This window comes from Populus nigra, chromosome 3 (genome assembly GCF_951802175.1).
Source record: "Populus nigra chromosome 3, ddPopNigr1.1, whole genome shotgun sequence".
Classification (NCBI taxonomy): domain Eukaryota; kingdom Viridiplantae; phylum Streptophyta; class Magnoliopsida; order Malpighiales; family Salicaceae; genus Populus; species Populus nigra.
The window spans coordinates 5,867,397-5,887,292 of record NC_084854.1 but is presented as its reverse complement, the minus strand read 5'-3'; the positions used below and the strand labels follow the sequence as shown (position 1 = coordinate 5,887,292).

Here is a 19,896-nt window from a genome sequence, read left to right as displayed (position 1 = left end):
GAGTCAATTGCCTGCTGTGAACAACTTTCAATTGAGCTAGAGAAAGCACATGTTGATCCCAGAATGGTCAACAGCTCATTATTGCAGAAGCCATTATCAAATCAATAAATCATAGATGACTCTTAGATTCAGTTTAATATTTCCTTCCGGTGCTTCGAATGTTGGTTTAAGGTTGACAAGGAGCATAAATCTAATTTTAAACCGATCGAAGTAGTTAAGAAATTTGCCTCATAATCTGTTATCAAACTAGCGAATTGTAATTTCTTTTGAGCATTTTCATTCACTTGAACCAGCGGTGACACTATTCTCCATTGGAAACCAGACAATCACAGTACTGTTTTCAATTGATGTAGTCAGCCATGTTAGCTTGCACATAATCGTTTGTATGAAGCCTTTTTTTAAAGGATACCGATTGGAACCACATCTATAACCAGAACAGAATATTCAATTCACTGGCAGTAATATCAATAGCAGTCATAGCAATGTTAAGGTTGTCGACATTAAGAACCTCGCCTATTAAAATTTAGAAAAGTAGGCTTTCAATGCCATTGAAAATGAGGGGTTGGTAAGGTTATAACCTCCATCAATGACCAAGTTAACCCCATTAACATACTTGGACTCTTCACTAGCTAGATATAAGGCTGCCTGTGAAACATCTTCTGGTTTCAGTACCACATCTTTTAAGGTTGCTGCTGACGCGACCAATTCCTCAGCAGCCTCCTTTGTCATACTCAAACCATCAGTAAGCAAAGGGGTTGCAACTGCATAGGGTGAAATGCTATTTACTCTAATCCCATATTGCCCCAACTCCACACTCAAGTTCTTGGCCAAGCCTACAATAGCATTCTTAGATGCGGTGTATGCATGTGCCAATTCACCATACAATACTGAAGCCACACTTGAAGTGAAGAGGATACACCCTTTCTTTGCTGGGATCATTACCCTGGCAGCGTGTTTGGCACCTAAGAATCCACCATAGACATTGACATCAAGGACCCTCTTAAAGTTTTCGTTATCGCATGTTAGAATACCTGATTTTCTGTCACCTGGAATTCCAGCATTGTTGAACATGATGTCGAGCTTTCCATACTTGGAAACAGCTGTATCCACTGCGTTTTGAACATCAGAGTCACAGGTTACATTGCAATGGACATAAGAGATGGATTCTTGGGGCCCAAATGCTTGGCAGAAGGAGTGCCCAAGATCATCTTGGATGTCAGCAATGAGGACTTTAGCTCCATGTTGGACAAAAAGTCTTGCCGTGCAAGCTCCTATGCCACTTGCACCACCTGTTATCAATGCCACCTTGCCTTCAAGCCTGTAATTGATCATGCTCCTTGTTTTAGAAATCGATTTGTAATGCGAAACAGCCAGGTATATTTTCTTTCTATGATTATGATCAGAGAAGTGAGAATACTTAAACATAAAAATTAATGGACATGAAGTGTAATGAGTCATTTACCTCTTGGTGATTGGAGTTGCTGAAGTTATGGAACTCATCTTTCCCCAAACTGGACGAGAACTCACGGGAATCTTTGTTGTGGAAGAGAAAGCAACCTTGTCCTGTCAAAACCAGAGGAAATGCTTTGAACCCATTACGACACAAAGTGTATACCAAGGGCTGGAGACAACAGAGAGTTGGAATTTATGCCTTTTCCTTTTCATTACAAGCAGGACACATAAAGAGATTTGGAATTTATGCCTATCCTAATAGCACTATCCTAATAAAAAACCATAGTATAACCTAAAAAGTATTTAGAAAAATAGCATAGATTTACGATTTTGTTGTTTTTAAAAGTGCAACCCAATGTTTTTTTTAAATATATAGATTGTGCTATTTTAAATAACACAACCTGTATAATTTTTTGAGTTTATATTTTTCACAATAATGCAACCTTAAAAATTAAAAAATAATAATCATGAAGGTTGCATTGTTACGAATATTGGTTACGAACAATGCTACCTTCACATTTTTTTTTACATTTTAAAATCTAAATAATATTGAAAACATACCTAGCAACTTGACCAAATTTAAAATTAAATCATTCAAAGAGTTGGCATGATTAGACTTGATCAAAACTCAATAGACTTGGCTAATTTAGTTTAACTTGATCCAAACTTGATGGAAAAATTACCTTTCATATGCTATAATTTTATACAAATTATATTTTTTATTCATAGTTAGCATTCTTCAAACTTAATTGATGCATCCACTCCAATCTCAAATCTCTTATATTTAAAACCTCAAATATGATTCATGTTCTTCTTCTTTCACTTCCTACTCTCTTTTGCATCTTGATACGAACCCCATCGTTATAAAGATCTCAAAATCTACTATTAAACTAACTCTTTAAAAAAAAAACCAAACTGAGGCTTGTGATTGAGCTTGACACAATAATAACATATAACAAGGATTCAAGGCTATAAAAGCTAAACCTCCATTCATTGTCTATAAAGAGACTTAAATGAGTAGTATAGAAGATACCATAAACTTAGTTAATTCTTTAATAAGTCAGAGCAGTTCAATAAAAAACTAAAATATAAGAATCATCTCACAATTACATAATAAGGTGTGACAATAATGTATTATTTATTTTTTTAAAAAATAATATCTTACAATAGTATTTATATTTTAGAAAAACTAAACCCTAGTTAACCTAATAAGTTAACATCAACCTAAATTATAATAAAACCCAAAGTTCCTCAAATAAGGCTAAAAATATGAAAAATAATAAGAATAATAATTCTGAAAAATAATGCTAAGTTGCCATATATTATGAATAAAAAGAAATAATTGTTAAATAAAATCCTTGTTTGAAAAAACCCCTTTGCCGAATATGTATTGTTACCACCCCTTGAAATCTAAAACAAACAAGAAAATAATTCTTCCTTGGCATTCTATGTTTATACATATAATAAAAAATTTTCTCATAGTTTGGAATCCATAAAACAACTTCCATATCATCTTGTAAGCTACCAATCCAGTCATTTTCATCTACATTAATAAATTCAAATCCTTTCTCATCTGAAGAAATATAATTATTATCGATATCCTTTTCACCATCCATATTAGATTCCAAATGAGCACTAATATTACCCCCACATTATCATTATCATCGCTCATATTAGCTCCCACATCATCTCGTACAACAATACCCATATTATCACTCATAGTAACAACTACATTAGAATCACCAACAATATCATCCATACCATTACCCATACCAAAATCACCCATATTAGAATCACTGACACCAAAATCACCCGCACCAAAACCTCCCATCTCATCATTGCCATCATTATTATCATCGTCAAGTAATGTTATTTTATTGCTTTTATAATTATCATTTACAACAAAATATTTAGTAGACATAATATTATTATGCTTGCTTGAATAATGTTGGGGCAATATTCTCATTATGATTGGAGTAACATTAGCATCAATATCAACATGTAAAGGAATTTATTCTTTCCCTTTTTGTTCAAGCATACTTAACACCTATAATGTCAAGACATCATAAAAAGTTATATTCCCTATTCCCTTTATCATTTCAGCCATGTTCATTCATGTCATATACTTGCTTGCAAAAGAATAATATGCCCCCCCCTCACACACACACACACCTCGCATAACATATTTTTTATTGCCACGGTGAACAATAACAATTGATATTTTTTAACTTGCACGGATAAAACATGTGTGTTTACTAAAAAAAATAATAATTCAAATAGGGATGTTTGGATAATAATTCATAAGCTACAATATGGGTTTTCTTTAGGGTTTCCAAACATAGTAGCTGGTTATGTTAAACAAAGCTTAAACAAAGATAAAAAAAATAAAATTCAATTGAACATGTTTAAGAAAATATATTACGATTATATTTTTAGTGAATGATAACATAATCTGTTGGTTTCTTGATTTGAGGGTGTTTTTAGGAATTTGAAGGATGTTTTACTAATTGTTTTTCCATTACCAGAAATATTGGGATTCTAATATTTTTTTTTGTTAATTTCATAAAAGAATTTAATTTTTAGGATTTTTTCATCCATTAGGATTAATTTTTGGAGTGAAATTTTTTTTGAATTTTTTCAGTTCAATTAAGTAATTAACAATGTTTCACACATGCAAATCAAACACACTAACAATAATCAAGTTATTAACAATTACCTCAATTCAACTTAAAAATTGCAACATACCTATTCATGGTCTCTTCGATGAAAGCAAAGAGAGATTCACACAATTTATTTTCTATCAACTTCGTTAAAAAAAATAGAACTCTCGTTAATAACATATTTCAAGAAAACGTGCTTGATCTTTTGGTGTTTAAGTGAAATAATCGTGTTTGATTTGAAAAGAAAAGAGGGAGGGAGGGAGGGAGGGATTTGTGTTGTTTGTTTGGTCATTTATAAGTTTTCAATTATATATATATATATATATATATTGGTAAGATGTTTCATTCACCTAATCTGAAATTCTATGTTGGCCTAGTAGGAAAAGCATAATTTGAAGGCAAAAAAGTGTAATTCGTACCAAACTATATAAAGTTAAATGTAATTAAAAATTATGTTGTTTTAGTTTTTTATTTAAAAGATAAATATAAAAAAGTAAGCGAGTTATTAAATGACTCAATGACTCGGGCTCATTGAATTGTTTTGGTTAAAGACTAAAACGATGTTATATATATATATATATATATAACATATGCACCTATACTATTTTTCCAAATGTTTTTTTGAGTCGTGCAAGTTTGTCAAGTTTTTATTTTGGTTAGGGCTATTAAAAAAAAAGTTTCCTTTTCTTTTACTAATAAGAAATTCAAAATGTTAATTAAGTTATTTTCCCTTTTAAAATTTAGATCCCTTCAAATTTTATAACACAAATCTTCAATCCTGATTTATGGATTAATTAACTTTTATGTCTCGATTCTTGAGCTCATTTAATAATCGATCATTAATAAATTGGCAATTAAAAGAGCTCATTAGATGAACTATTTTGACCAACATATGCTTGTAGTTTACTTCTCGGAGTACGCGTTTTCCCCCTATTCTATAGCAGACTGCAGGAGCAGGACCATGTGGCACAGCTCGGACTATGGAATTTATTTATTTCATTCATTCTCATCTAAAACTCAAATGTCAACGCTTAGTAGAACTCGTTCACAAAGTTAATAATGTTCATTAAATATGCCTATTCAATATTATAGAAAAATTAAATTCAATTAAAAAAGTTTGAAAAAAAAAGCTTCACTGTTCATATATAAACAGTGAAGCACCTTGAACAATGAAGCACATGGGGATCAAAACCCAAGTTCTTTTAGCATATAGTATATATAATTTACATTTAAGTCCAATATATTTTAATATAAATTTTTTCCCTACAATTTCAAGCCTAATTCTATCAAATTAGGTTATAGAAGGATTGATTGCAATAAAAAAAAGTTTGAAAATGAAAAAAGAAAAGAAAAGATGAAGCACTGGAAATAATGAAGTACCTGTAGCAAACTCTAGTAGTTTCAGTGTTTAGTATAATATAATGATCCCATTTGAGCTCGAGATCCCTAAAACCAGGCTGATAAAACACCACCCACCTTGATCCGCAAAAAGTTGTGGACCAGGTTTAAAGCTTTTCCTAGACAAGCTGCATGACTTCAATATAAAATCGTGCAAGCTTTTATCCTTTTTGTGCACGTACCAAAGGTGAAGGATGAAAGGCTCTTCCTTGCTTACTCCTGTTTCCAAGAGGTAAGAACGACTCTCCAATAAAGCCATATTGTAGTTACCGTGCAACGGACTTGATGGAACACAATATCAACAACTCCTTCGATTACATGCAGGTTAGAAGGAAAGGTAGCCCTGATTACAGGCGGAGCTAGTGGGATTGGTGAATCCAGTACTAGGCTATTTGTTCGGCATGGCGCCAAGGTTGTAATTGCAGACATCCAAGATGACCTTGGCCATTCTGTATGTGAAGAAATTGGCTCCAATGAATCCCTTTCCTATGTCCATTGCGACGTTACAAGAGAATCTGATGTTGAAAAGGCAGTTAATACAGCTGTTTCAAAGTACGGGAAGCTTGACATATTTTTCAGCAATGCAGGAATTCTTGGAAAAGGGGATCCGCAAGCATTAGCTATTGATTATGATAATTTTAAGAGGGTCTTCGATACAAATGTATATGGAGCATTCCTTGGAGCTAAGCATGCTTCAAGAGTAATGATTCCTGAGAAGAAAGGCAGCATTATCTACACTTCAAGTGTGGTTTCAGTAATTGTTGGCAATGTTCCACATGCCTACACAGCATCGAAGCACGCCATCGTAGGACTGACAAAGAACTTGTGTGCCGAGTTAGGGCAGTTTGGGATTAGAGTCAACTGCATCTCTCCTGCCGCCGTACCCACCCCTTTAATGAGGAATGCATTTGGAGGAATTAATAGGAATGCGGCATTGGAAATAGCTTCTGCAACAGCACACTTAAAGGGGGTCATGCTTGAGGAGGAAGATGTAGCAGAGGCAGCATTGTACTTGGCGAGCGATGACTCCAAATATGTGAGTGGGTTGAACCTTGTGATTGATGGGGGTATCAGCGCGACCAATACAAATCTTGCTGGTAACTTGAAGGACATGGTTTAGTTAGGCTATTTACGATCCAAACCAAACACAAATTTACATTTTGCATAAGAATAATATCATCTGCCAGTAGACAATTATTGTTCCTGGTTGCATCTCTCCCTTTACAGGAGAGGTCGAGAGTCAGACCACAAAGATGTTGTAATTCGTAGCTTTCTGGGGTGTGAGGTATTATCTCTTTAATCCAGTCGGAAACAAAAGGCCAACAAGTTGTTTCTTTGAAGGCTCTCTGTGATCCGGAACTGAATGAATATTTCTGGTATGAATCAAGGAAATGAGTAATGAATCAGCTGCGCATCCTAAAGGAAAATATGAAATAAGAATCTAAAGCTAAGCTTGCAAGGCATTAATGTTACCCAGAAAAAAAAAGAAAGCTCAGAGGCTATTTATATAAAGTATCCACTCAAGCATGAACGGTACTACAGCTTGTCAAATTGTATCTTATCATTTCAAATCCAAATTCCATTTGTAACCAGGGCCAACGTCAAGAAGATTCTTTGTTATGAGAAAGGAACTATAAAGAATAATATAAATTATATTATGAAATCTTACTTAATAACTTAAGTTTTTAGATTGAGATAATTATTTGATATGGTATCGAAACCTTGATGACCAAACGGTCACGAGTTCGAATCTTACCATTCCTATTTATTTGATAAAAATTAAGCATAAGATAAAATGGACTTGTGCAAGTTTCAAGCCCAAAAGGCTTTTATTTGAAGGGGTGTGTTAGAGAATAATATAAATCATATGATGAAACCTCATCTAAAAATTTAAACTATTAAGTTAAGATGATTCTTTGATACAAAATACTTATTACCTTGAAAATTATAATGGACTTAAGGAAATATTGAGATTAAATTAGTCTCCATGGAGAAACAAGCGTGAACATTTCCAGGAGCTTTGAAATCATTAGAATAGTATGGAGTTTCTAAAACACAATCACGATTTTCATCACTAATAGAACTATTTCTCTTCTTTATCTTCGTTAAACAAACTGTCAACATCGCCATTAAATCGTATTCTTCTAGAAAAAAAACTCAGAAAAGAACTTTTAATCTTCACTTAGTAACCAAAACTAACCGTAGCGAAGCGATCGACCGACACAAAAAAATCTTTCTATTGAACAAAATCACATAGCACCAAGAATATCCTAAAGTAAAGATATTAAAACAACATCCAAATTCTCCAGAGGAGATGTAAAGCTAAAGTGGTGCTGCCACTTGTCCAGCTCAGAGGAGGGGAAAGTTCAATTGAGGCTCGCAACTCTGACAAAATCGCATATATATCAGACAAATGTCTGAGTAACCAACTCGTGGAGGTGCAATAAATTTCATGTCAAACTATTCAAGTGGTGGCTCAATCATAAAAACTTGAAATTATTTTTTTTTTGTAATTTTAGATTCGAGTTCTATAATTACTTATGTAATGGTCACTAAAGATTTATATAGTTATTAATTTTAGAATTTATAAAATTAATTAAAATACATATAAGCTGGCTTAGACACCAATATCAAACTAAAAAAAATAAGTTACATCTCAAGCCAAATTGCATGCGATAATAATCACTTCATTGAAAAAATAGCAAGTGAGCTCAAAATGCCCCAAACCATGCCTAAAAAAGTATTCCTCACCTTATGCGACAAATTAAGCTGGCTGTCCCACGCGGAGGCTCGGAACTCGGGATGGGGTACAGGCTGTATATATCAATAGAAAACAATCACTTGCTCTATCATATGATAAAAATTTCTTTGTAGTGCCAAATTTTTTTTTGTCAGCATTGTCAAGGTGATGCATACGAAAGACAAAACACAAGAAGACAATATAGGTAAATAAATACATAATTAATGTTGAAAAAGATTTTCATATAAAAACTTTGATTCGTAAGTAGTTTATTTTTAAACAACTATCTCTCAAAAATACTGACAACTCTTTAAATAGGATAGAATTCAATCTTTACAAGGTAGGATAATTAAAATCTTATATAAAAAGAAAAAAACAATATAAAATTAACAATTAAATTCAAATCCAAAAATAAAAAGTAAAATAACAAAATTAACTCAAACAATATCTATGAGACCTAATTTGAGGGTCTTCTCCTAGAGCTCGGCTGGGACAACGAGCCAAGTTAACGAGGATTGTAGAATTTTTAGAAGAATTTAAATAAGATTTATATAATATTATTGGTATTTCATGACCATAGTTATTCTCATGCTAGTTGTCGCAGGTGCGCGACGTCGCGGCGATCGTCCACCTTCAAATGTGTAATGGGGGGATATGAGGTATATATATCTGGTAAATATAGGGAGACAAGGAATTCTTTGTCTCTTCGCAGTAAAACAAATGGTTTGAGAGTCGCCACCTAGTATTTTGGTCACTAGGAACCCTAACTGGTCTCAGAGATCAGGCACGGAGACTGGTTGCGTAAAGGGAAGGTATTAGCACCCCAAATACGTCTTACCTAAGGTAAGCTGCTTTGTTTATTTGTCTGATAAAATTCAAGGTCTCGTTGTGTTTCCTAGTTGTTGGTCCGTCTATGGTTCAAGAAAAGTCCTCCTCAATAAGGAGGTCCTTATCTTATCGGGTAAAACCTAAACCTAACCGTTCTAATGTCTAAAAAAACATTTTTAATATCAAGAATACTAAATTCATAAATCCCATATAATAAAATAAGACAAAAAGATTTTTTTAGAATTTTTGAAATATTGGCCTAGTTCTCATGGCTTGAATAAACTGGTTATTAAAGCCAAAATGCATGCTAATACATATATTGTTTTGAATTTTCTTTGTTGTATGAAAAATATGATGTTATAATATTTATATATATATATTGGAGAGACTAGGCCGTATTTTAAAACAAAACATTTTTTATTATGTATATTTTTTGATGTTTTGACGCAAATCGGGTATTTTAATACTGGGTTGGTATCCTTACGGTATAAAAAATACAACCAACATATTAATCCACTTTGATAAAAATATGCAGAAATCAAAAATATTTTTTAAAAATATTTAGGAAATTTTTGAAAGCAAAAGACATTTTTTATTTTGAAAATCTTTGACGTTTTGGTGAAAACCGGGTATTTTAATACCGGATTTGTATCTCTACAGTATAAAAATACAAACCGATATTAATCCAAATACAATAATAAAATTACAGAAAATTATATATTTTTGAAATAATTTTTGCAGAATTTTCTTAAATTTATATATATATATATATATAAATAATACAAAACAATATAATATAATATAAAATATCAAATGGGTTGGGCTGGCCCGACCCAACCAACATGGGCCGGACTCAGCCTCAAAAGGTTGGGCCGACCTTGGCCCAACAAGCATTTGGGCCGAGATTGGCCCAAACTAAAATGCTTCTTCAGTCTGGGCCGGGACCGGCCCAGACATGCAAGGCTGGGCCAGCATCGGGCTGGCCCAGCAAAAAAAAAAAGAAACTCAGCGGGGGGGAGAATTATTTTCTCCTCCCTGCCTCCTGCATGCAGAACGATTCTGCATGTAGGAGGCCAACGCCTGCAATTAAAACGCAAAGGTGAAGAAGACCGTACCTGGCGTGGAGGAGGCGGTCGCGTTGCTGGTGCGGCGGTGGAGGCTGGTGGCGGTGTCAAGCGGCGCTGTGGTTCCCACGGCAGTTCCAAGCGGTGCTCCGATCTCCAACGGCTCAGCGACGTTCCTCCCGGTTCGTTGCTGTGCTTTTGGTTTTCTACGTTTCCTCTAGGTTTCTAGCTTTCCTTCCTCTCAGTGTTGGGTTTTCGGTGTCCCTCTCCTTTGTTCGGTTGTTTCTCTCTCCTCTTCTCTCTCTTCAGGCCTTCCCTCTCCGTTTTTCTTCCCCCCGTTTTTCCTCCCCCTCCTCCTCTCTCTCGGCGTTCTTGGGTCCTATTTATATAGCTAAGGGCGTGGCTTTTTACTGCTCTCATGGGGAGCAGCCAGTCGGTCGGCCGTTGGGCGCGACTGCCCAAGGTTCGGCTCCCCTCGGTTTTCTGGCAGGTGCGCGGCGGGTGGTCGGCCAATGTGTTCGGTCGGTGGGCTCCAGGCGAGAGAGTGGCCGGCAAAAATTCAAACCAAAAGCATACTTTTTTCCTTCTTCCCCGCTGCATGTTCAGGGGGGAAGAAGAAAGATGAACAGTGTCGTTCAAAACGACACCGTTATGCTCTCTCTCTCTCTCTCTTTTTTTTCTTTTTTGAAGGAAACGGCGTCGTTTTAGGCAAAACGCGCCGTTTCATTTAAGTCCTGCAAGACGCCAAAATGCATCAATTTGCAAAGCAGCCCTCAATTATCTTTTGTCCCTTCAATTGCATCCCTGCCAATTTCGGTCTTCGCCCCTCTAGTTGGCCGCATGTTTCAGTTTAGTCCTTGGCCTCTGATTTACGCAATTAAGCCCTTAATTGATCAATAAACTTCCAATTTCTTCAATTAGGCCCTTGAATCAATTAATTCCAGCCCCTATACTTATGCGCCTTCTTCAATTTGGTCCTTGGTTTCGGATTTCTTCAATTAAGTCCCCAATTGGCCCTTAAACTTCAATATTTATGCAATTAAGCCCCTGATTTGACCTAATAAATTCCTAAAAAATATATTTTGGCCCCAGAACTTAAATTTCTTCTAATTAAATCCCAAATTGACTTAAAAATCAATTTTTCTTGCAATCAAATCCCCTATAAATTCATTTAAAAATCCAATCAAGTCCATAAACATCCAAATTTGGGCTTTTCTCCTCAAAATTAAATTTTCTCTTTCAACAGGGCTCTCCTCCTTCAAGAATATATTGTCAAAAAATTCACTTCATGCATTTCTGAACCTCCTTAATCAATTTTTTTTCTGATTCTTTCTGAGCGCTCCCACCTCTTATTTTTCTAATTTTCCTCCGGCTATATATTTTTATTTTTGTGAGGGGACCCAAAAATGGGTTACAACACTAGCTTTATTTTCCTGTTTCACTATGTTTTATACATAATCCACTGGTGTCAAATCTCCAATTAATTGTTCAGAACTGTGAAACTTTTCGCCTATATTAAAGTTTATATATGTCCGAGATGACCCTTTATGAATGTGAAGAAAATGGCGCCATCAATGGAGGAAATAATATTTGAAGAAATCAAAAGGAATACAACATTAGCAGTGGTCTCTACAGAAGCAAAATCAAAAGAGGCCATCCTTAAGGAGGAAGATGTATTAGCAGAGGCAGCAATATACTTGGGAAGTGATGACTATATATGTTAGCAGAGTGAACTTTGTCATTGATGAGGGTCTCAACACGATCAATCGAGATCTCAAAAAGGACATTAAAGAATTGGTTTCATAAGTCTGTGATCTGAAACAAATTCACTTTGGCAGATTGAAGTAATACTAATCAAATATTCACGTGTAGGCTTCTCCCACAGGTCTCAAGCGAGTCATCCAAATATTGAATTTAACGAATTCAAAATATGATGTATTCTGGACCATCTCTTTTAAATACTGAGATAACAATTTACCGAACAACATCCTTTATTTTTTAATATTAAGATAATCATAGACTAAATTTACTCGGCCAACCCTAGTTACTTGCAAAATCCATGACATGAGTTAACAAACCATAATAACTTCATGAAAAGCAAATTGAAAAAAAATAATAATATAAATCTCAATTCCCAAACAAATCAATATTAGAGGATGAGGTTGAAAAAAATCAGTCTAAAAAAAAAAATGAAGAAAGTGATTCGAGTCATCCTGGGTAAACTGACCGAACCCGTGACACAATTCATAAGAATGAGATAACCTTTTAAAAATCTAATCGAAAGGAATTATAAAACTCTATTCTCAATCAACTTAATACTAAATGATGAAAATAAAAAATAAGAAGTTGGATTTCTAACAAAGGACAAGAAAAATTAGCTCAAGTCAACTTTGACAAACCTTCTGAACTCGCACCATGATTCATCAATACATGCATGAAATAAATTATAAAGCTCAACTGCCAACTATCTCAAAAAACATCTTTTAAAAAAAAACTCGAGACGACCTAGATTAACCCACTAAATCCAAAACCTGAGTTATGAAATCATGATAACCTCATATAAAGATAATTAAAAAAAAAATAAACCTCAATTTCAAATCTATCCAATATTGAAAAATAAAATTGAAAAACAAATTAATTTAGAAAAGGGCATAAAAACAAATCCAAGTCAACCTGGGAAAACCTTTTGAACTCACAACCTAAGTTATGAGACTAATATTATCTTGTAGAAGTCAAATAAAAAAATTTACAAAGCTCAATTCCCAACCAACTCAATGTTGAAGGATGAAATAAAACATTTTTATTTAAAAAACAACAAAAAAAGATTGAGTGAACTCGGGTTAACCTGAAAAACTAGTGATTTGGGTCACATAACCAGAATTTTACGTAATACTGATGGAATACTCTGTCGGTATTTAAACACTGATTCTATTAGAAAAATATTTATTATAAAACACCTAAGTTACAAAGTTAAACTCAATTTCATTAAAAGAGAAACAAATATAATTTTTTAAAATCTCAAACAAACTTTAACATGTACAAATCATATATTCATACAACAAATTTCTACAGGAAAAAATCTATAAAACAAGTAAACAGACAAATAAATTATATATACCGCATCAAAATGCCAAAAAAATTAACATTTAAAAAATGGGTTACAACAATTTTTTCTTGCTTACTATATGTGACAAATATTTTAAAAAAAAATTTAACTCGAACATAGATGCTAATAGATTGAATGTTGGGGTGGTCTTATTTTTTTAAAAATGAGAGCTTGATTTGTGACAAAATATAGGGTGTTGTTTGCAAGTTTCTCCAGTATAAAAAGGAAGAAAAAGAAGAAATGGGAGAGGGGGAGATAAAGGGTTGTCTGTCAGGTTATATCTTAAATATTATCGATGGATTCACCAATAGTTATTAGCGATGAACGTATTTCCTCTGTAATTTCTTCTGTAATAATGATATTTTTTTTATTTTTTCATTTTCAACTATAATTCTCTCGGTATATACCGAGGTAAATATCTAGAAAATATTCCATGGATAAATGTCACTGTAATTTATTGATGGGTGTTTTTTTATTGGCATTTCCATTTGTATTTGACATTATTTTGGTAAGGTCATGAGACGTGGATTGCCCTATAGAAGAAAAAAATGAATAAATAATGAAACTCAATTTTTAACAAATCAAATATTAAAAGATGAACTTGAAAAAAAAAATTGCTAGTAAAATAATCCTTAATTTTTTTAAAAAAATTATAAGTTTGAAAACAATATATCTTATGAATAAAATATTTTTTTTCATATTTTATTATGTATCATCATTCATAATCAAATATAATATAAAGATTGTCATTTTATTTTGTACACCATTATCAAATACAAATTTATTTCCTAATTTTTTTTTGTATCTTGTCTTATCTTATCTGTCTCATCTCTTCAACTTTATGGTAGTAACATTACATCTGTAAATATAGAAGGACTTTGAGAAACATAAAGTTTAATGAAAATATAAAATAACAAAACAAATTACAGCCGAAAATTGCAATGATGAATTTGCATTAAAATTGCAATAACAAAACAAAACCCCATGATCTGTCATGTACATAACGCACGGGCAGCACTAGGTTTGCAACCGTGTGTAAATTGCGGAAGAAGAAGAATATGCAACAACGAGTGCGATTGCAATTTTTTTTGCTACTTTTAAATGGCAATCGTTCGTTCTTTGCAAATCTGCTGCATATATCAAATAGCAACCGTACGTGTCTGGCCTTTCAGCAACAGTTTCTTCCGTTGAAATAAGCCCTTTTTTTTTTGTTTTGTTTTGTTTAGAGAGACAGTATGTCACATCAAGAATTTTGTTAGTTGAAGGTTGGAGATATAGAAGGAAAATAATTACAAGCAAACATAGGGGCCGGGAAAGCTGCCCAACTGCATCCCCTGGCAAAATCTGTGCAGCAATTAAGAAAGTCCTTCGAGAAGGCGATTACAAAAACGCCCAACTCGCTCACTCGAGTTGTGTATCAAAATTTGCAACCAATACGGACTCACGGTCTCCCTTGGCAAAACATAGTGAATGCGCACATTCATCACATTAATTTTCTAGTTAAAGATATCCTGATTTCACTAATATTTAATTTCCAAACATGGTGAATACTTCCTTGGACTTGCTTGATCCTCTGATGTATAACAACATTAATCTCTACATCGGTTTGCCTATGAGTCTTCATGGCTAATTGTTATGCTTAACCATAAAATGTTATGCCATTCATGGCTAATTGTTAAACACAGCCAATTAGCATTTGATGAGTCTTCCACAGCCCATGGATTTAATCAAAGTACAAGATACATTGCCTGAAAACACAGGCTAGCTAGGACATCGACTCAGGTATTGAAACCCTCAGGCCTCAGGTATTCCCGGCAAAGAAGGACATCTTTTCTTACTTTGTTTGTTTTGCTAGGACATCGACTTTAACTGGGGGTTATAAATTTAACTTGATTTGATAGGTTAATTTAATGATATATTAATTAGAATCTAGTTTTTGCTTAGTTTTATGTCATGTCAAATTGAATATGTTGATCTAACAATATAGTTTTATTTAGAAAAAAAAACAGAATTTATGTTGTTTGTGTTATTAAAAAATAATATAAATAATATCTTAAAACTTAACCTAATAGCTTAACTTTTTAGGTTGAATTAATTTTTTAACATAGTGTCAAAGTTTTAATGACCAAGTGGTTATGAATTCAAATTTCATCATCCTTATTTATTTCATAAAAAATAAGTATAAAGCAGTATGAGTCTATGCAAGTTTCAAACTTAAATGGATTTTACTTGAGAGAGTATATAGAAAATAATATAAATGATAGTTTAAGACTTCACCTAACAACTTAAACTTTTAGGTTGAATTAATTTTTTTTTTGTTTTACGAAACAATATTATCTTAATAAAGAAAAAAAAAAGACGTTGGAGAAACCAACACATAACTTAAGTTTTTGGCTAGTTAGAGTTTTGTATCTATGCTTTTAGTTAATCTCTAAGCATTGCACATTTAGGCTGTGTTTATCAGGAAGCATGAATAGAAAAAAGAATTAGATAGAACGAAGTGGAAGGAAGGATGGGAGACAAAATAACACGACTTCTCATTCCTTCGATTATTTAGCTAATAAGAGAAAGGATGGAATTCAATCCATCCGGATTAAAAATTACAATAAATAAAGGATTGAAACTGATATTTCCAATATCTTTTCAATCTCCATCTTTCTTGCGATATTAAATACTCAATTCTTCACTTTGGTCTATCCCTTCTTAATCCCTCTTAACAAACACACCTTTATTAACCGAAATATTCTTTCATTTGCTCTCTTATGGCCACATTGGTGGTGCTATAGCCACCGTCGATAACCAAATTTAGTCCACTAACATACTTGGAATCACCACCACCCAAATACAGTGCTGCCTCTGCCACATCATTTGCTTTCAGCACTGCCTCCTTCAAGTTCGCTGATGTACAAATAAACTCCTCCACCGTCTTCTGGTCGATCCCTCCCAATCCTTTCCTTAATAATGGAGTTGCTACACCAAATGGTGAAATGCAATTAACTCTAATTCCATATTGCCCTAATTCTACACACAAGTTCTTAGTAAGTCCAACCAGAGCATGTTTTGACACAGCATATGCGTATGGGAGCATAGCCCCATAACAGACCGAAGCAAAGCTTGAAGTGAATATAATACTGCCCTTCTTTGCCGGGATCATTACTTTTGCAGCGTGCTTGGCTGACAAGAATGCACCATACATATTCACGTCGAAAACTTTCTTGTAATCTTCGTACTCAAATGCTAAGATGCTTATATCGAGCTTGGCATCAGCTATGCCAGCATTACTAAACATTATATCTAGCTTACCATGCTTTGAGATTGTAGTCTCTACGGCATTTTGGACATCAATCTCGCTAGTAACATCACAGTGGACATAATCGGAGCCGATTTCATTGCACACAGAGTGACCTAGCTCATCTTGGATGTCGGCAATTACAACTTTTGCACCATGTTGAACAAAGAGTCTTGCAGTGGTTTCGCCGATGCCACTAGCTGCTCCGGTGATCAAAGCTACCTTGCCTTCTAGCCTGCACACAGATATTATCACATTTGATTGTTAACACATGCATGTGTTTGCATTGTAACATTGCTTACTTAAAATGAAGCCTCATCGTACCTCTTGGCAAGAGGAGCTGGTAGAGAAGAGTCATTCATTTTTATTTTTAAGCAGCAGAGCTCTTCAATTTGCTTGTGAAAATAGAATAGGTTTAGTAAGCGTTTTATAAGAAGCGAACTAAGAACCTTGGCAGTATGGGGGAAAGGATGATACTGACTCCCATCCACCCCACAGATTAATTATAGTTTGTATTAATTAATACCATTTACCAAAGGGTATGCCTTTACACATGTAGGAAAGGAAAGCGATGCATGAGAGTCTAAAATGTTACCAAGTAGTTTACTGATGATGGAAGTCATTTCATCCTATTCATAAAATAAGTTTACTGATGATGGAAGTCATTTCATCTTATTCATAAAATAAAGTAGTTTAATTATGATAGAAGTCATTTGAATCTTGCCTGACATCAATTTTTTCTTTCATTTGATTTTTCAAATGATGGAAGAGTTTTAAGTTTGTTAGAGTGATTAGAATTCCTATCAAACTATATTAATACTAATATTTCTCTTTTTTATCTTAATGATTGATCCTTTGGTAATGGTAACCGAGGTTACTTGACTGGGGGGTGTTTGAGAGTATAGTAATTGTTATTTTTTAAAGTTTTGTTTGCTTGTAAATATATTAAAATAATATTTTTAAAAAAATTATTTGTGATATCAACACATCAAAATGATCTAAAAATACAAAAAAAATAAAATATTGAAACAAAAAAAATAAATTTTTTTAATTTTTTTCAAAAATATTTTTTAAATACAAAAATAAACATGCCCTGAATGATGAAAAGCTTGATTCTTGACATTTCATTTTAATAATAATTAAACTATATTTTAGTGATGTTGATTCTTGACAATTCCATTTTTATAATTACTCTAAATTTTAATAATGTAAAAGCTTAAAGGTGTTGCACATTATAATACTCATAAAATAATTATTGAAAATATTTCTTTTAATAATTTAAACTTAAGAAAAAACATAAGAAATCTTCTACTTTTAATTATTTAAGCTAGTCATTTTAATGACCATGACTGAGAGCTGATCCCCACTAGACAGACTAAGCCTATAAAGTCATATCATTATTAAAAGTATATTTGTTTTTGTGTTAAAAAATAATTTTTTTATTTTTTATTTTTTAATTTTAACATCAGTATATTAAAACAATCCAAAATAATTTAAAAAAATTATTTTTTAAATTATTTTGGATTGTTTTGATATACTGATGTTAAAAAAAAATAAAAAAATATTATTTTGATGTATTTCCAAGCAAAAAACACTTTGAAAAGCAACGACTACTATAATTCCAAACATTGCCTAAAACATTGAGTCAAAATATGTATAAGTATGGCGAGTTGCCAGAGTACCTAGCATCCTTGGGCTTAGCCACATGTTGAACCTACACACAAACAAGTCTGGCAAGCTATAATACCCATTACCCTTGGGCTCAGGTAAGCGCTTAGCTCAAGTTCATGTGGCTCTAACAATCTTGTTAGGCTCCATTTTGAATCACAAGATATTTTTTTTTTCTAATAAGTAATATATATTTTTCCTCTAATGAGTCAAATATACACTCTCTCTTTTACACATAATATGTTTTAATGCTATGAGAGGAAGATGACCTTTTAGTATTCTCCTCCATTAAAGAGTAAGAACGATGGTCTATAAAGACCCATTAAATCCTAAAAAAAAAAAGATTTTTAATCTTCATTCTCAACTACATATTTATTTTTAGAATCTCTCTCTAAAATATCATTGTCTTTTCTAAAAAAAAACATACTTACTTAAGCATTAGAGAGCCTCTAAATTTGCTAAAGGAGATCTCTTGCAGGTATCAGGCACCAACCATCAGCTACTTTGGCTAGGAAGAATGGATCAGAATGTAAGAACAAATAGATTAACTAATCTTCCAAAACATAAACCTTGCCCCCAAGCTACTTGGAATTTTTAGGACATCATTAATGGTGTTGTCTATGGGAACTTAATAAAAAATAAACCATCGATCGTTATTCCAAAATCGGTTTATTGACATCCTTAATCACTATCAAAGGTAAATAATTAAAACACTCATACAATAGAATGTGTTATGGACCTTCCTACATTTATTGGCACTTCTGCTCCATCATAGCTTCAACAACTCTTTAATAAAGAGTATGAAAGGCTATATAACAATTTGATCGCTTTAAGTCAAAGTATGATTTCTTCTACTTGCCCATAGACTTAATGGGACAAGCAAATTTGGGCTAGGCATTTGCCAACTTCACGAATGCAGTTAGAGTCTTAAGATTTTGGAAAGCTTTCAACAAGTATGAGTGGAATATTGGTTTAAACCATAAAGCATGTGAAGTCTATTTGTCAACCAACCAGAAGACATCTACTGGAGATACTCTATTCTCTCTTCCCTTAGAACTAACACCATGATATTAACAAAATATCATCAAAGTTGATTATACCTCAAAGAGCAATAAAAATGTACCATAATCAATGATTGAGATTGTGAGTTTCTTATATATGAATTCAATTATTCACAATAACAATGTTTTCTTTTCTCCAAGTGATATCTAAGGCAACATCCTCACAACCTTTTAAGGAAGGGATATATATAAGAAACTCGTATCCCTAGTGCGATTGCATAATTTATCTTAGAAGGGATTGACATGGTCTCTCTAGTGCAATTGCACATGTCTCCAAGGATAAGATTGACACGAGATCTCTTATGGGCAACAACCCCACAACCTTTCAAAGATGGGATGAGCTCTATCACCCTAGTGTGATTGCACAATTTACCTTGGAATGGATCAAAGTCTCTCTAATACGCTGACATATTTCTCCAAGGATGAGATAGAACCTCAACAACAATACTTTGTCTAAAGACAATAGCACCAATCTCCACCTCCTGCCTAAAGGCTTTTTAACTATCCATTACAAATTCATCCTGAATGACAAGAATATACAAAAACCAAGATTTCTTCTTGGTTCTTGACAGAAGGAAGATCCCTCCTAAATATTTATTAAGGTTAGACAAAGTTCAAAGTTCAAATTTG

At 33.3% G+C, this 19,896-nt stretch overlaps 3 protein-coding genes across 4 annotated transcripts; 1 reads left to right on the top strand and 2 right to left on the bottom strand.

The window, feature by feature from the left end:
• Positions 1-427: 427 nt before the first annotated feature.
• Positions 428-1,649, bottom strand: LOC133689849 (short chain aldehyde dehydrogenase 1-like). 2 transcript variants are annotated; one of them, XM_062109920.1, is made up of 3 exons: positions 1,463-1,649; positions 1,047-1,318; positions 428-962 (listed from the first exon to the last, which is right to left on the bottom strand). In XM_062109920.1, exons 1-3 carry the CDS (start codon positions 1,498-1,500, stop codon positions 517-519), a joined length of 756 nt encoding a protein of 251 aa, XP_061965904.1. In that variant the 5' UTR covers positions 1,501-1,649; the 3' UTR covers positions 428-516. The 2 variants fall into 2 exon arrangements, with proteins under 2 accessions (XP_061965904.1, XP_061965903.1); XM_062109919.1 differs by having other exon boundaries at positions 428-1,318; positions 1,463-1,645.
• Positions 1,650-5,557: 3,908 nt separating this feature from the next.
• LOC133690173 (short chain aldehyde dehydrogenase 1-like) lies at positions 5,558-6,916 on the top strand. The gene is made up of 2 exons (XM_062110390.1): positions 5,558-5,742; positions 5,835-6,916. The coding sequence occupies exons 1-2, from the start codon at positions 5,705-5,707 to the stop codon at positions 6,628-6,630; spliced, it is 834 nt and encodes a 277-aa protein (XP_061966374.1). The 5' UTR covers positions 5,558-5,704; the 3' UTR covers positions 6,631-6,916.
• A 9,058-nt stretch (positions 6,917-15,974) lies between these two features.
• On the bottom strand, positions 15,975-16,899 carry LOC133688671 (short chain aldehyde dehydrogenase 1-like). Its single transcript, XM_062108245.1, has 2 exons — positions 16,862-16,899; positions 15,975-16,772 (listed from the first exon to the last, which is right to left on the bottom strand). The coding sequence occupies exons 1-2, from the start codon at positions 16,897-16,899 to the stop codon at positions 15,980-15,982; spliced, it is 831 nt and encodes a 276-aa protein (XP_061964229.1). The 3' UTR covers positions 15,975-15,979.
• Between the last annotated feature and the right edge of the window lie 2,997 nt (positions 16,900-19,896).

Bases quoted from the DNA above. Each gene is read 5' to 3' on its own strand.
- LOC133689849 (XM_062109919.1), bottom strand. From the start codon at position 1,500: ATGAGTTCCATAACTTCAGCAACTCCAATCACCAAGAG. The intron at 1,319-1,462 runs GTAAATGACTCA...GATCAATTACAG, and splicing joins GCAACTCCAATCACCAAGAG to GCTTGAAGGCAAGGTGGCAT.
- LOC133688671 (XM_062108245.1), bottom strand. From the start codon at position 16,899: ATGAATGACTCTTCTCTACCAGCTCCTCTTGCCAAGAG. The intron at 16,773-16,861 runs GTACGATGAGGC...ATCTGTGTGCAG, and splicing joins CCAGCTCCTCTTGCCAAGAG to GCTAGAAGGCAAGGTAGCTT.
- LOC133690173 (XM_062110390.1), top strand. From the start codon at position 5,705: ATGAAAGGCTCTTCCTTGCTTACTCCTGTTTCCAAGAG. The intron at 5,743-5,834 runs GTAAGAACGACT...GATTACATGCAG, and splicing joins CTTACTCCTGTTTCCAAGAG to GTTAGAAGGAAAGGTAGCCC.